We start from the raw sequence: 16,974 nt of genomic DNA on the forward strand, positions 1-16,974 counted from the left end.
GCTGGAAAGAGGACCCAAAAGGTGAGTAACAGTATCAATCTGTTTATTGACAAACTTAAAAGGCAAAGAAGCAGCAAGAGAGCAATAATGCTAAACCAGCAGAAAGGACGGCTGAGCAGAACACTCGATGGAGGCTTCTGTGGGCTGAGACTGAGGGGTGAAATGGTGATTTCCGGGAGGAGGAACTAGAAGGATAGTTGGAGGCTGCAGAGATGGGCCTTGAGGTGGGCTTGGGAACCCCCAGCAGAAGGCTGGATGGGGCTCATGACTAGCGCAGGAGCAGATTGGGGTAGGACTGATAGCCTTTAGGGAAAACCACAAAAACAATATGGCACAAGACAGCAGACAAAAGGATATTAAATAGGGGACAAGGTGATTAACTGAGTTAGGGAGCAGGTGCTGCTAATAGGGATAGTGAGCCCGCCGCCCCTGTGGGGAAACCCTTCTTTCCCAGTGAGCACATGGCATGTAAAAACAAATGCAAATGACATACAAGAAAACAGAAACATGAAGACAGAAGAGCAGACCCACTGGCAGCTTACCCTGGAATCCTGACAGTACCTCCCCTCCCAGGAGTGCCTCCTGGTGCTCCCAGGCAGACTGACCTGTGATGACGGTGGAAATCATCAATAAGGGATGGATCCAGAATATCCCAGGCCAGGATCCAACATCTCTCCTCTGGCCCATAGCCCTTCCAGTCTACCAGGTACTGGAAACCTCAGCCCCTCCGACTGGCATCCAACAACTGCCAGACAGTATATTTAGGGGCCCTGTCAGCCAGGACAGGAGGGGTAGGGGAGGGATTAAGGGGGGAACAAACCACAGGCTTCATGGAAAACAGGATGAACCCTACCCAGGGAGGGATAAAGTTTGAGCCACTACTGTAGGATATTTTTATCAAGTTGAATATAAATTAATCAAGTATAATCAATGTAAATATAGCCATTTTATTCTACAATTATTTCTGATGGTTAAGCATGAATTTTAGTGTTTGTGTATGAAGCAGCCTGTATAGGAATAGAATGTTCTCACATAGGGTAAAACTGCTCTCATGACTGCTGAGAAAATACATGCTGAAGTTCCTCCACAGGTGGCTCCTGTCCACTTCTTAAAATAAATGAACTGGAGTCAAAGAATAGGATGATGTATAATGGTGACATGTATGGAATGTATTGGACATGCCTTGGTAGATCATATATAAGTGGGAAGGAACCCATTTACTGGATTCCTCTGCAGACTGACTCTGCTTTGCTCTCTCTGATAATAAAGTCTATCTTCTGGCATAAAACCCCCAAGACTTTAAAAATGATTCTTCACAAAGACGGCAGAAGCCGCAACACTACCAGGCTGAGGACCTTGGTAATAGTATAAGGTCCAACGAAGTGGGGGGCCAGTTTACAGGCCAGAGTCTTGAGGGGCAGGTTCTTAGTGGACAATCAGATCTTTTGACCAGTGACATAAACTGGGGGAACAGAATTGTGTAGATCAGCCCGGGCCTTAGTGCGCTCCCTTGCCTGCAGAAGGGCTCTCCGGGCCTGAGCCCAGGTCCAATGGCAGCATCTAACGAATGCTTGGGCTGAGGGGACTGCAGCATCCAGCTCCTGGGAAGGAAAGAGAGAAGGTTGGTAACCAAGACTAGACTGGAAAGGGGACAGCCCCGTGGATGACACCGGCAGTGAGTTATGTGCATACTCAACCCACTAGAGATGCTTGCTCCAGGAGACTGGGTTCTGGGAGACAGCGAAGCATCTGCTCAAGGTCCTGGCTGGCCCGCTCAGTCTGGCTATTAGTCTGGGGATGGAACCAAGAAGACAGACTAATGGAAGCCCCTGACTACCAGCAGAACTCCTTCCAGAATTAGGAGACATACTGTGGGCCCCTGTTGGAGACCATGTTCGCCGGGAGGCCGTGGATGCGGAAGACATGGTCGACAACTGTGGCTGCCATCTCCCGGGCAGAAGGGAGCTTGGGGAGAGGGATGAAGTGGGTGGCCTTGGAGAAATGGTCCACCATCATTAACACCATGGTGTTGCCCAGGGAAGGAGGAGGCCCGTGACAAAGTCGAGGGCGATGTGGGACCAGGGGCGGTTAACGGGGAGGGGCTGAATGAGGCCAGCAGAGGGCCATCTGGAGTTCTTATTTTGAGCACACCGTGTAGGCCGCCACGATTTGACAGACGTTCCTTGCCATGGTTGGCCACCAGAACCTTTGACGCACCAGCACCAGAGTGCATCTTACCCCCGGATGGCAAGCGACTTTGGAGGTGTGGGACCACTGGAGGACGGATGGTCGGACCGACCATGCTGAGGACTGGGCTCCGTCCTCAGCACTCTCCTGACCTGAGCCTCAATACTGCACGACACTGCCGCCACCACTTTCTCTGTAGGGATGAAGGTGTCAGGAGAAACCCGGCGCCCATGCCCCAGGAACAAGTGGGATGTCTGGCTTGGCATTCTTAGAGCCAGGACGGTATGATATGGTGAACTCAAACCGCCCGAAAAAGAGAGCTCAGCAGGCCTGGTGAGAGTTTACTCTCTTAGCGGGCCGAATGTATTCCAGATTTTTGTAGTCGGTCCAGACCACAAATGGTTCTTTAGCACCTTCCAGCCAGTGGTGCCACTCCTCCAAGGCCAGCTTGGCCACCAACAGCTCCCGATTGCTGATGTCATAATTTCATTCTGCCTGTGAAAGACGATGGGAAAAGAAGGCACAGGGATGAGTTGCACCTTCATGATGAGACTGTTGTGAGAGGACTGCTCCGACTCCCACCTCTGACTCATCTACCTCCACTACAAAGCGACAAGCCAGTGTAAATAAGGACTTAAACTTTTCAAATGCCGCTTGAGCTTGCAGCGATCAACGAAACGGAGCCTTCGTGGAGGTAAGATTAGTCAGAGTTGCAGCGACTTTTATGGTTATAAAAGTTAGCGAACCCCATAAACCTCTGCAGTGTCTTGTGGGAATCAAGGGTTGGCCAACTAGATACAGCCCTCACCTTGACAGTATCCACACAAATCCACTAATATCAAATATAATTATGAATTATTAAAATCAATAGAACATTGATTATAATCAACATTAGCTTATTAATCCTTTAAATCAACAATCATCAAAGATAGCTATCAATTATCAAAATCAGTAGAATATTAATAATTATCAAAGACAACTATTAATTATTAAATTCAATAGAACATTGATTATAATCAACATTAGCTTATTAAGCCTTCAAGTCAACAATCATCAAAGATAATTATTAATTATCAAAATCAATAGAATATTACTAAGGATTATTATTGTCAGGCACCACCCTGGAATCAGGGACTAATAACCAGACAGTATAGCAGTCTTAATATAGGATTGTTCTCTTAGGAAAGTCAACATCCAGAGAACATCAACATTCAAAAGTTAAATAATGAAGGCTTGAATCTGAGCACTGACATCCCCTGCCAGCCCTTGGCACAGGTGCATGCAGAACAATACCAAAACACTTCTCTTTAAAGTATAACAAAGTTTATTAATGCAGTAATATCAATTAATAATCAATACAATGCAGTCAGTAAACTTCTGATTTCCAACTACAAACTAAACAGTAACATTAGATATGGTAATAGATAAGTCTATAATACATGAGAAGAGGGTAGGTGTGTGTGTAAATGGGTGTATGTGTGTGTGTGTGTGTGTGTATTTAAGGAGAGGAGTGCACAAAATGGTGGACGTGGCTCTCGTGGAGTGTGTCATGCAAGGTTTCCGGTCAGAATATGCATCCCAGAATGAGGCCGCAAATGTGGGCGGAGAGACTGGTTAATGGTGTCTGCCTGTTTAACACACGTCTCCACTGGTACGATAACTTGGGGACAAAGCTGGGCTCTATCGGCAATTTTTCTGTTCACCAAATGTGTGTGTGGATATGTTTGTGAGGGGTCATGTGTGTGTGCGGTTAGTACGAGAGAAAGAGAACAGCCAAAGCCGGTTTAGTGATTGTGGGAGAGATGGCAACGTAATCCGTCCACCGCAGTCAATTGTTGTTTAATGGATAAACTCAGTGTGCCGGTCTCACCCGTGATGGCGGAAATGCACAAATGGCCCAGCGTGGGTGGACGACAACACAGCAAATCTCATTCGTGGTAACAGTAAGTTACAATAATACCTTGAGTATTATTAGCAGCAATGAGTGGACTCGGTGGTCCGTAAACTGTACAAGCAATAACATTGATATACAAGAATAACACACTATAATAATCTATCTCTGCCCAGACGTAAATCTCTTGAGTCATGTGAGGATGTGGGTAGAATGTGTGTTTGCCCGTCATTTGACTTGACTCGGTTCCTTGAAGCTTGGGTGATGACTGGAGGCCGTTTCCTCATTCTGTCGGCAGACGGTACGGCAGCTGATTCTCAGCAGGCTGGGGGAGAAATCAGCGAAGTCCACTCTGTTGAAGAGGGAAGAGAAATCTTCGTTCTTCACTTCTAAAGGGTCAAAATGGTCAAAAGACACGGATTGCTCAGCAGTCTCCTTTGGATCTGTTAGCGTGCTCGGTGGAACAAGGAGAAATCTCGGCTCGTCCAGCTAGATGGAGATTGTATGGCCAAAGTTCAGGTACATACGTTACTTCCTTGGGCAACGAGGCTGCAACTAGACACGGCGCATACTGTCACTGGAAGCAAGTTTAGGATGAATCTCCGGAGTTTTATACTCTTGATGACATCATGGTTGAGGGACGCATTGTGTTGTGCGTTTCATCCAATAGGAGTTGAGAGTTCAATCCATCAGAATTTCACACCTAGGTGTAAAGTGAGCAAGGCTTGATGGGATCTGTAGTCTGTTTGGACTCCCTTTGTTTGTTTGATTTTGCCGCTGTTTTCGTGTTATCAGGCTTTGAGTGTTCCTATAGGCCTCAGTCAAGCTTTATGACAGTGTGTAGTCCTGCCTTTGCCTCCCATCTGAGCACATGAGGCCCAACAGCGGAATCGAACTTGAATCGACAAGGTACAAGCACATTGGTGTTACGCCCCATGCCAAATATAAATTAATTAATTCACATTTGATAAAACTGTTTAAAAATAGAAAATATGGGCTAGAATTCTGAAATTTAAAAGAAAGCACAGGTTTAGTTTTGGACGTTATAATTGTTTGAATATGCTGCCTAATGAAGCTCGGTCATAACGTCTGTGTATATGTATATAAATACTCACAAATGATTATTCTTTATAATGAAATGTGAATGAATAAATGCAAACAAATAACTCTCCGATGTGTGATTTCATTGATTTCAATGTTTGTTGATCTTGTTTTTTCTATTTTATGGTGGTTGGCAAAACAAGCTTAAGTTATTGCCTCTAACTGGATGGTTGTTACATTAGGAGAAAGAGCTTTGAGGCATTCAGCTATGGCCTTTTTAAATTCTATGGTTATAGCACCACTTAGCAGTTTAGAGCTGCTTATGACTCATTCACGCAGTGATTGCGGTGGTAGAAAGCTTATACTCGTTGGATACCTACTGTAAATTAACAATGCTTGGCCATACTTACTGTCTACCATTTTGAATTTCATTGAAAAACTCTTAAGCTGAACGTCCAATACATACATATATATATATATATATATATATATATATATATATATATATATATATATATATATATATACTCCTTCTGTGAATTTTGATATTCTAGGTATTATTAACAAGACATATTTTTTGAGATCGTAGTGAAAAAGATGGATTATAACGTGACAGAAGGTTGCTTAAATACTGTGGAGCTAGATCATTCAAGGCTTTGTAAGTAATTAACAGAGGTTTAAAATTAATATGAATTTTAACAGGTAGCCAATGTAGCAATGATAAACTGGGGCTGATATGATCATATTTCTTGGTTATAGTAAGCACTCTAGCTGCTGCATTTTTAACCAATTGAACTTTATTTATTGAACCTGCAAGACATCCTTTCAGAAGTGAATTACATTAATTTAGTCTTGAGGTCAAGAATGCATGAATTAGATTTTTGGCATAAGTTGGCAGTATTTCTGAGGTGGAAGAATACTGTTCTACAAACATCGGAAGTTTGATTTTCAAAGGACAGATTGCTGTCAAATATAACACCCAAGTTCTTCACTGTAGAACACGAAGTAACAGTACATCCATCGAGAGTCAAACGATATTTCAGCAGCTTATTTATTCTCCCAGGGGAAATAAATATAAGGAGAAAAGCAGAGGCTCTAAAACTTATTCTTCTGGCACTCCATACTTTAGATTGATCAGACAATTCCTTGTTTACACAGACAAAGTGGTGGGGGTCGGATAAATAGGACCTAAACCAAGATAATGCCTGTCCACAAATGCCAATATAATTGATAAGCGGTTTGATAACTACCAGCTTAGTTTCTTGGGACATGCCCTAAAGATAGCAAGGAGTTAATATTAAGATGAGGTTCTGAGATTACAGGAAACACCTATTTCAGGAGCTTAGGTTGTGGGTCTAGAATACATGTTGTTGCTTTTGATGTTTAATAAGTATTGTTAGCTCTTCCTGACCTATGGCAACAAAGGACTGAAGTTGCTTGTAGGGAATAATATGAGACACTGTCTTCTGAGGTTCTGTGTGCAGACGGTTGCATAATTCCATTTTGTTTCTGATAATTTCAATTTTATCAGTAAATAAAGTCTACTACTACTGTGCTGCGATGGAATTTCTGGTGCAGTTGAAGCTTTAGTGTTTTTCAGGTTAGCCACAGTACTGAATAAAGAGCTAGGATTGTTGTGGTAATATTCTATGAGTTTGCTCAAATATGCTGACCTGGCAGATTTTAGAGCATGTCTGTAGCTAGAAACACTATCCTTCCATGCACCGCGGAACACCTCTAATTTTTACTCTTTAATTGAAGGGGGGCGACGCTATATTGAGTGTTAGAGGAGACTGTATCTACAGTGCTGTGGAAAAGTATTTGCCCCCATCCTGATTTCTTCTGTTTTTGTGTGTATCAAATACTAAATTGTTTAAAAAAATGTAAACAAAATCTAACATAAAACAAAGGCAGTCTGAGTAAACAGTTTTTAAAAGATAATGTTATTTATTGAAGCAAAAAGGTTGTCCAATACCAACTGGGCCTGTGTGAAACAGTATTTGCCCTTAGTTACTAAATCCCCAAATCTATGAAATTGCATTCATAATAGGGTTCAGCTGGACTAGACACACCCAGGCCTGATTAGTACCAGCCCTGTTCAATCAAATCAACATCTAAATATAACTTTTTCAGCTGCATGAAGTTGACTAAAAGGTCTCACCCAGTAGTACACTATGCCAAGGTCGAAAGAAATTCCAGAAATGATGAGGAAAAAGGTGATTTGAAATACATCAGTCTGGGAAGGGTTATGAAACTATTTCAAAGGTTCTGGGACTTCAAAGAACTACAGTGAGAGCCATTATCTCCAAATGGAGAAAACTTGGCACAGTAGTGAATCTACCCAGAAGTGGCCAACCTTCCAAAATTCCTCCAAGAGCACAGCGACGACTCATCCAGAAAGTCACAAAAAAGCCAAGGACAGCATCCAAGGAACTGCAGGCCTCTCTTGCATCAGTAAAGGTCACTGTTCATGACTCCACTATCAGAAAGACACTGGCCAAAAATGGCATCCATGGAAGAGTGGTGACTCTTGGTGGTGACAACACCCCATCCTTAACCCTTTAGGCGAGGCTCATGTTTATAACAATAACCTGGGGGAGTAGACTAATTTAAACGAACATATTCATCTGGTTTAAGCCAGGTTTCATTCAAACAGAGCAACTATGATCTCTAATAATTTCATTTACAAGTAGTCCTAAGCAATCTAGCCCTACCTTTAAATTATGTTTATCTTTAATTATTTTGTTATTTTTAAGTTTGACATAATTTTTTTCTAAGTTACTTAATGAGTGTTTTGTGTTTTGTCGTTCTGGAAACAGACACAGTCTCTAAATTATATCTAGGTTATACAGTCTCTATGTGTTGTAGTTTATGTGACCTGTGTGATGTCTCAAGGCAGCTAGCAGATGGTTGGTTAAGCCAGTCTGTCTGGTTCCTGACCTGGCCCCAGTCAGTCAAATATTATCACTATTAAGACTGAGCCACATTACTAGAGAGGAGAACGATGCCTTCCCTGGAGGCAGAGCAAGACCTCAGGAGGACATCTAAACTGTTGTTGGTTTAGGAGCTACTTCTAGCGTTAAAATGCTTCATAATTTACTCTTAGATGAGTCCTAAAAAATATGATTTTTCTGAATACGGGCCCTGGTGAGAAATGCAATAGTGAATGCAATTCTACCACAGTGAAGCATGGAGGAAGAGGTGTCATTGTGTGGGGAGCCTTTTAGCTGCTAGTACTTTTCAGCTGCTTGCTAATTTCCTGACCAATGATTTGTGGTTAAGACCATTAAAGGTGCAATCCATAACTTTTGTCTTTGTGTCATCTTGGACTTACACTGACACCAAGCGGCTTGGATGCTGCATCATTTAAAATCAGTAGTTTTCAGTTTCAGATGCCATTGCAGAAATTTTGTATTCACTGTCAGCCATGATTCCTTAAATGAATGAGAGAAAGTTTCAAATAACAGGACGGTTACTGAGATTAAGCGAGTAGTATTCGGCTGGTCATGTGATTCTAAAATGGCAGCCCCCATGTGCGTATTCTCTCCATGTAGAATAACAGCTTTTATAAGGTTACTGTTCTGATTGGAGTCTTTGTTTTAATGTGAGTGGTCATGATATCCTACATGCATTGCAAAATGACAATTAATGACTTAAGGAGTTAAACTTTTTTAATGAGGAAAAAATTACTGAGTGCACCTTTTAAAAGCTTTATATATATATATATATATATATATATATATATATATATATATATATATATATATATAGCAAAAAACAACCTGTGAGCAGCAGTTCTGTTGAGGAAAACGCCTTGTTAATGAGAGAGGTCAACCGAGAATGGCCAGACTGTTTCGAGCTGATAGAAAGGCTACGGTAACCTGTCTGTACAATTGTAGTGAGCAGAATTGCATCTCAGAATGCACAGCATGTCGAACCTTGAGACGGATGGGCTACAACAGCAGAAGACCATGTTGGGTTCCACTTCTGTCAGCCAAGAACAAAAAACTGAGGCTGCAGTGGGCCTACCATTTGTGTACCTCAGCAGAAATCCATTTTTGTCAGACCAGGCGATGTTTGTCCAGTCATCTACTGTCCAGTTTTGGTGAGCCTGTGCCCACTGTAGCCTCAGTTTCCTGTGTTAGACGTATTGTATGTTCAGAAATGCTTTTCTGCATAGCACTGTTGTAACGTGTGTTTATTTGGGCTACTGTCACCTTCCTGTCAGCTTGGACCAGTCTGGCCATTCCTCTAACCTCTGCCATTAACAAGCTGTTTTCACCCACAGAACTGCCGCTCGCTGGTTGTTTTTTGTACCATTCTCTTTACACTCTATAGACTGTTGTGTGTGAAAATCCCAGGAGATCAGCAGTTACAGAAATAGTTAAACCAGCCCTTCTGGCACCAACAATCATGCCACGGTCGAAATCACTGAGATCACATTTTCTCTCCATTCTGATGGTTAATGTGAACATTAACTGAAGCTCCTGACCCATATCTGCATGATTTTATACATTACACTGCTGCCACACAATTAGCTGATTAGATAATTGCATGAATAAGATGTACAGATGTAACTAATAAAATGGCCAGTGAGTGTGTAATATATACTGTATGTGTGTGTGTGTGTGTGTGTGTATATATATATATATATATATATATATATATATATATATATATATATATATATATATATATATATATATAATGGTAATATAATTATATTTGTAAGTATCTACCAATTTTCAGAAAAGAATATAAGGCTCTGCCTGCTACAGTACATGTCAACTACAGCTTTAACTGCAGCTTTGAAAAGTTATCTTGTGTTTCAGTTCTTTCATCTCTTTCTGTTATTTAGAATGAACATGGCTCAAGTGTAAATTAACTTTTTTTTTTTTTTTTCACTTTTCATGCTTTTGGATTGAAGTATTTGCTCTGTATGCTGCAGGTACCACGAATTTTCCTGTGGCTGATGGTGGAGCTGGCAATCATCGGCTCTGACATGCAGGAAGTCATTGGCTGTGCCATCGCTCTCAATCTGCTGTCTGTTGGCCGGTACATCATGTATATCAGTTACATAGATCGAACTGCACTTGTTATTTAGACTTCTTTTCATGATAATTTTGTATTTCAGCTGTGTAGGAATATTTTAGTAGCTGTCAGTTGCTATTGACAATAGTACAATAGTTTTTATAACACAAAAATGCTTGGATTGTATTTGGGAGGTGGTCAAACATTTGGCAATGAAAGAAGAAAAATTAGTTAAAATTAGTTATTTGTAAATGTACTTTGACTTGTGTTAAAACAAAAACAGTATAAAGAAGAGGTTCTTCAAGTTTTACCTAATCAGCAGCTTTGCTTTTTGAAAAAATATATTTATTTATTTTTTTTCCTGAAATTGATGCCTGCAACACATTCCAAAAAAATTAAGACGGGCGATTTAGGACTAAAAACAATCTGACAAGTTGAAATAAGGTTATGTGAAACAGTTGATGTTAAATAGGTGAGGCAATTGTGTTATATAAGGAGCCTCAGAAGAAAGCGTAGTCCTTCAAGAGGAAGTATGGGTCAAGGCTCGCCAATTTGCCAGCAGATACATTAGCAAATAATCCAACGCTTTGAGAACAATGTTCCGCAAAGACAAAGTATGATGGAAAGTAGAACAGTGGAATCATGTTTTCTGACGAGTCCCATTTAAAATATTTTTTGGAAAAACAGCCATCGTGTTCTCCGGGATATAAAAATAATATAACCACTCAAATTGCATGGTATAGTGTTCACCATATGATTATTAGATATAATACATTAAAGGAAAAGTTCACTCCCCTGTCATCATTTACTCACCCTCATTGCCGTCCCAAACTCGCATGACTTTCTTCTGCTGAACACAATCATAGATATTTTTAAGAATTAATGTTTTTTTTTTTTTCATACAATGCATGTCAAAGGGGTCCAAAACTTTCAAGCTACAAAAAGTACATGAAGACAGCATAAAGGTAATCCATATGGTTTTATCCATGACTCAAATGGTTTAATCCACGCCTTCTGATGTGATTTTGATCGGTTTTGGGTGAGGAACAGACCAAAAATTCAGTCCTTATTCACTGAAAATCTTCAATTCAGACCAGGTCAGAAGCATGAACATGTAAACATGCATCTGTCAAGCAGGATATGATATCAAATAACTCCCTTCATGGACCTATGAGGACATCAGTTGTGCATGCACTGGGGAAGAGATTAATCTCCCGAGAAGAGCCACGCTATGTATTTAAATGAAAAATAAATTAATAATCACGATTGACAACATTATTTCATCTGTTCCACCAAGGCAGTTGCATGCACAATATTATCTATAGAGATGGCAGCAACGCTTACCTCTTTGTCATGTTAGTGGCATGTGAGGGTTCATTGGAAAATCATACCACACTGTTCAAACTTTTTATGACCTAATAATAACGATTGAATAATTGTTGGGTTTAATGGAGACAAATTAAACATGTGAAACATGTTAACCTGTTGATGTGCATGCCCCCCCAGAACTGATGTCACTTTGCTTAAATTAGTTCACATTTTCTATATAGTCTAGTCAAAAAAGAGTTAATAATGTTGACAAATTATAAAGATGTATAATTTGTCAACATTATGAACAATTTTTAATAGCACACTATATAGTAAATGTGAACTCATTTAAGCAAAGTCAAACCAAACCCATGGGTGGGGTCAATGAGCATCAACAGGTTAAACACTCTCCAAACTACAACATTATTTAGAACTTTATTAAAATAACTTAACACATCAAGATTTTTTTTTTCTTTTTTTCTCCAAGAAATAGACATTTCTTTTAAATTAAAAACTACTGTTGAAAAAAGCAGCTTGTTCTTGGAAAAGCTACACTATTGTGAAAATAGTTTGGCTCGCTTGGGTAAAAATATTAATGTTAATTGTAGTATTTATAATAATATAAATATTTTGCTTATTGTAACAACTCCCACTTCACACTTAACATGGTGGTGATTTTGTGAATTAATCTAATGTGTGCATGTAACGATTGGTGCTGGCAATGACGATGAAGATGAACCCAAGTGCAGTTTATTTACATAAGTGATATCCAAACCAAAACAAACATAAACGACTTGACATAGACTTGACCTGACTTGACCACGCTACACAAACACAATACATGACCAAGGACAATGGTAAACATGAGGGCTTAAATACATGGACAAGGGGTAAAACAAAGATGAGGGAACCAATGAACAGACAGAACTGATAACAAGATAATCAAACAATAAACCAATGAAAACAAGACACATGAACCTGGAGGGAAACATGAAATCACATGACAAGGGAACCACATGACATGAAACAGGAACTAAACTTTCAAAATAAAAGACATGAAATACATGAACCAACAGAATAAACATGACATATCCCCCCCACTAAGGGGCGGCTCCCGACACCCCAACACATGAACAAAACACATAAAACATGGCATAATTTTCAAAGTTCAATAGGGAGCTGGGGGGGGGGGGTGGGTCTTGCGGCATGGCTTGGCAGGGCATGGAGAATGGGATCAGGGTGGAGCCCGTGGGGGTGGAGCCATGGAAGGTGGAGCCGTGAGAGGCTCGAGGGGCGGAGCCATGGAGAACTGGATACCCGGAGAGTAGCCGAAGACTCGAAGGGCCAGGGTGGAGGCTGAGGCAGGGATGACCAAGGCGGCGCCGGAGGCTCGGAGGAGCAAGGCAGAGCTGGGGGATCGGAAGACTGAGGCGGAGCTGGTGGGACTGAGGACCAAGGTGGGGCTGTAGGGAAGGAGGTCCCCGGTGGAGCTGACGGATTGGAGGGACGAGGCGTAGCCAGAGGATCGGAGAGCCAAGGTGGAGCCAGGTGACTGACTGACCAAGGCGGAGCTGGAGGCACGAGGGACCCCGGTAAAGCCGACAGGCTGAAGTACCGCAGTGGAGCCGAGGAAACATAGAGCTGAGGTGATGTCGAGGGATCGACAGGCCAAGGCGGAATCCAGGGCTCGGAGGGTCTAGGCAGGGTCGGAGGGTCGAAAGTTCCCCTTGCCTGATCAGGAGAACTAAGGGTGGGTACAAGGGCGGGAACCATCTCCAGGTCCAAAAGCTTAGATGTGGTTATGACATGGCGTGGAGCAGACTCAGGCGTGGCTGTGACGTGGCGTGGAGCAGACTCAGGCGTGGCTGTGACGTGGCGTGGAGCAGACTCAGGCGTGGCTGTGACGTGGCGTGGAGCAGGCTCAGGCGTGGCTGTGACAAGACATGGAGCAGGCTCAGGCGTGGCTAAAGATGGCGCTAGCTCCGCGACCATGACCAGGAACTCTGGCTCGGCGGCCGTGAAGTGGAACTCTGGCTCGGCGGCCGTGACGTGGAACTCTGGCTCGTCGGCCATGACGTGGGACGCTGGCTCGTCGACCATGACGTGGGACTCAGGCTCGGCATCCGCCTCCCCTACAGTGAACGTAGAACCAATAATCTGCAGGGCAAGGTCAATATACTGAGCCAGGCCGTAAGTACTCCGACCGTCAGGCATCAGGGAGGAAACTGGCTCACTCAAACCTACCCGGAAAATGTCCTTTTGAGGGCTATTTCATTAAAGTCCACCCGGCAGGCCAGAGCGCAGAAGTCCTCCACATAATCCTCTAGGGGACGACTCGCCTGACGTAGGCGTAGAAGTCGGACCGCTGGGTTCATGTTGTGTAGGTCAGGTATTCTGTAACGATTGGTGCTGGCAATGACGATGAAGTAAAGATGAACCCAAGTGCAGTTTATTTACATAAGTGATATCCAAACCAAAAAAAAAATAAACGACTTGATTTGACTTGACTTGACCACATTACACAAACACAATAACTGACCAAGGACAATGGTAAACATGAGGGCTTAAAAACATGGACAAGGGGTAAAACAAAGATGAGGGAACCAATGAACAGACAGAACTGAAAACAAGATAATCAAACAATAAACCAGTGAAAACAAGACACATGAACCTTGAGGGAAACATGAAATCACATGACAAGGGAACCACATGACATGAAACAGGAACTAAACTTTCAAAATAAAAGACATGAAATACATGAACAAACAGAATAAACATGACAGTGCAGTGGTAAAGGCCATTTTGGTCTGCTACCTACTGTACATTAATAGCTCGCCTTGACAGGCAATTTGAAGTTTATTTGACTGTTGAAGTGCGTATCTGCACTACCATGATCGCTCTCAAAGAGCACACAGGCATACATTAACAGCAACGCTTGTCAGTCAGACAGCGTGCTGGCATCAAACTGAGTGGATACTAACGGTACTGCAAAAAACCTGGTATTATTACATATTATTTTCATTTTAGTATTGAGTTACCTATGACATCCCTATTTTTGGGCTATTGGTCTCTAAAAACACAAACATTTAAAAGATCTTCTAAAACCCATGTGTTTGACAATATCCTTATTTTATATTATATTGACTTTGTTCTCTCTGCTTCAAGCGTTCAACTGGTGTGTCTCATTTGTTTAAAGGCATACCTGTAGTCTACTTTTCTGTCTATTCTTATAATTATTGGTTTTCATTGTCTTGCTATTTTGAATAAGCCATCGTAACAATGTGTCCATGATCAGATGTACCGCTGTATGAATGCCATTATTTGCAAAAATATATTTAATTTGGAGAAGATGAATATGTGTGCCTTAATACCGCTAGTTAAAGTTTGGAGCACTCTAGGGTAGCAGAACTGTGGCCTGAATAGGCTTAACCCTTGAATGCAAAAGTGGGTCAAAAATTGCACAGCCGTCTACTTTTTGACAAAAATTTTATGTAAAGTGGTCTTTTGATCTGCCACTCCAGTTATTTCTCGAGTAATGTGCTTCTATCATGTAAATGTCTTTTTTTAAAGATGTATTTGAATATTTTTTTACATTATAAGAAAATTTGCATCACTACCGCTAGAATGCATATGTGTTTCCTTTGGTTTTCAATGCATTTAACACTGGGATTACTCTTGTAATAAATTTATTGTTTTCAGTTTTCATTTATTATATAATTAAATATATGTGAAATACCATGTCCACATTTATATTTATGTGTAGTATGCAAGTATTGAAAGTTTTATTCAGCCAAAGTTTTTTCCCATTACAGGTATAGTCCTCATGGAGGTTAGATGACTAGTTCACAGGAAGGGCACAATGGTCATAGCTCCTGGAGAACTTCTTAGTGTTTAAACATGCTACTTTTATTTTTTCACTACCCTTTACAACTTCAAACAAAAAATATACCTACATAGAGTAATATATAAATATAGTGTCATACAGAGTACAGTACATAAGGTTGTCATTTTACAAGTGTTTTTTTTTTATTTTTTATTATTAATAGTATTAGTATTTAAAAAAAATAAAAATCATCTTAGTCCATTGTACTTATATTAGAGTTGAGACATTTCATATTTTACCATCAAACATGAAAATTGTCAATATTTCTGTTATACAGGATTTTTTTTACACTGTCACCCCAAACTCCTAATTCATTTTCTATGTATGTGAAACTCCTCAGTATTGAATAAAATGTATATCAACCTTTTAAAAAATTTAATTACTTAAAATTATCATTAGACTTTATTTTCCTTGAAAAAATAAGACGTTTTATAAAGAATAAGCATCTAGATTTACCTGGGTCTTTTTTGACCCACATTTGAATTTAAGGGGGGTGAAGTTACATATGCGTTCTAGGGTTGAAGATGTTCGCTACAGTCAGGTTTTGAGCTGAAACTGCTGTTATTTGTGTTCCATGTGTGTTTCTGAATGCACAGCTCTTTTGCGTTGTCATGTATGTGGCAGTGCAGCGATTGGATGGAAATCATTCAGAGGGTGCTCCCTCTCATGAATAATGCGGAGATGTGCTCTGAATCAAAAGATGTATATGTATGTCCAATCACAATTTTAATCTTCTGTTTCTCTGTCAACTTCAGGATTCCTCTCTGGGCCGGAGTGCTTATAACCATTATTGACACATTTGTATTCCTGTTTTTGGACAAATACGGTACGTAAATGCCAAAGGATCATAAAATAATGATACAAACCTGCATCTTGGATATAATCGGAATAATGTCTAGTTTGTTTTGTTATTAGGTCTGCGGAAACTTGAGGCTTTCTTTGGGTTCCTCATCACTACCATGGCTCTCAGCTTTGGTTATGAGGTACAGTAAACCTGCAGCCTATTCATTAAAATGTTAATTGTACTGTTAACTGTACCGTTTATCACAGGGGTGTCCAAACTATGGCTCGTGGGCCATCTGTGGCCCGCTCTGATGCGGCCGTGAGAGATTTTGGAAATAGAACATAATTTGGCTCGCTATTGAGAAATTATATGAAATTCGTATTCTCAACACTGTGTGTCACTACGACGTACCACTAGTGCGTTCTCTTTAGTTGCCACCAGCTTCATCCATTGGAAGAGTTCAGGAGTTTGGCATCCTCCAGATTTTCATGGATGAAGTGCCACACAAAAGAATGATGTGTTTGTTATAGGACTGGTATCAGGTTAGGTACTTTATGTACTCGTTCTTGATAAAATGTCCCGATACCATGCATCATACAACTGAGTAGAGCTGCCCTTGTGCAGTGCTACCGGCCGCACAGACTTTATTGAGTGTGCACAAAGGCACGCGAGCTGAGCGTACTCTCCTAGAATATAGGAGATATTCTAAAGTGATGGGAAGTTTATTAATTGTTGTGAATTGTTTCTTTTTGATGTTTTGTTGAAACAAGCAAAATTATTCATGGACTTCTCAGCACCATTTGAGAGTAAGGACTTAAGAGAGAGAGTTCAAAACATTAGCACATCTTT

At 41.0% G+C, this 16,974-nt stretch overlaps 1 protein-coding gene across 4 annotated transcripts in view; it reads left to right on the forward strand.

The window, feature by feature from the left end:
- The window catches only part of slc11a2 (solute carrier family 11 member 2), a 212,569-nt gene that overhangs the window by 89,042 nt on the left and 106,553 nt on the right, over positions 1–16,974 (forward strand). For all 4 annotated transcript variants that reach the window (XM_051672313.1, XM_051672310.1, XM_051672311.1 and 1 more), the window contains exons 6-8: positions 10,068–10,174; positions 16,097–16,167; positions 16,257–16,324. In XM_051672313.1, coding sequence (XP_051528273.1) covers positions 10,068–10,174; positions 16,097–16,167; positions 16,257–16,324 — 246 coding nt within the window. The remainder of the gene's footprint in view (positions 1–10,067; positions 10,175–16,096; positions 16,168–16,256; positions 16,325–16,974) is intronic.

Source organism: Myxocyprinus asiaticus, chromosome 35 (genome assembly GCF_019703515.2).
Source record: "Myxocyprinus asiaticus isolate MX2 ecotype Aquarium Trade chromosome 35, UBuf_Myxa_2, whole genome shotgun sequence".
NCBI lineage: Eukaryota > Metazoa > Chordata > Actinopteri > Cypriniformes > Catostomidae > Myxocyprinus > Myxocyprinus asiaticus.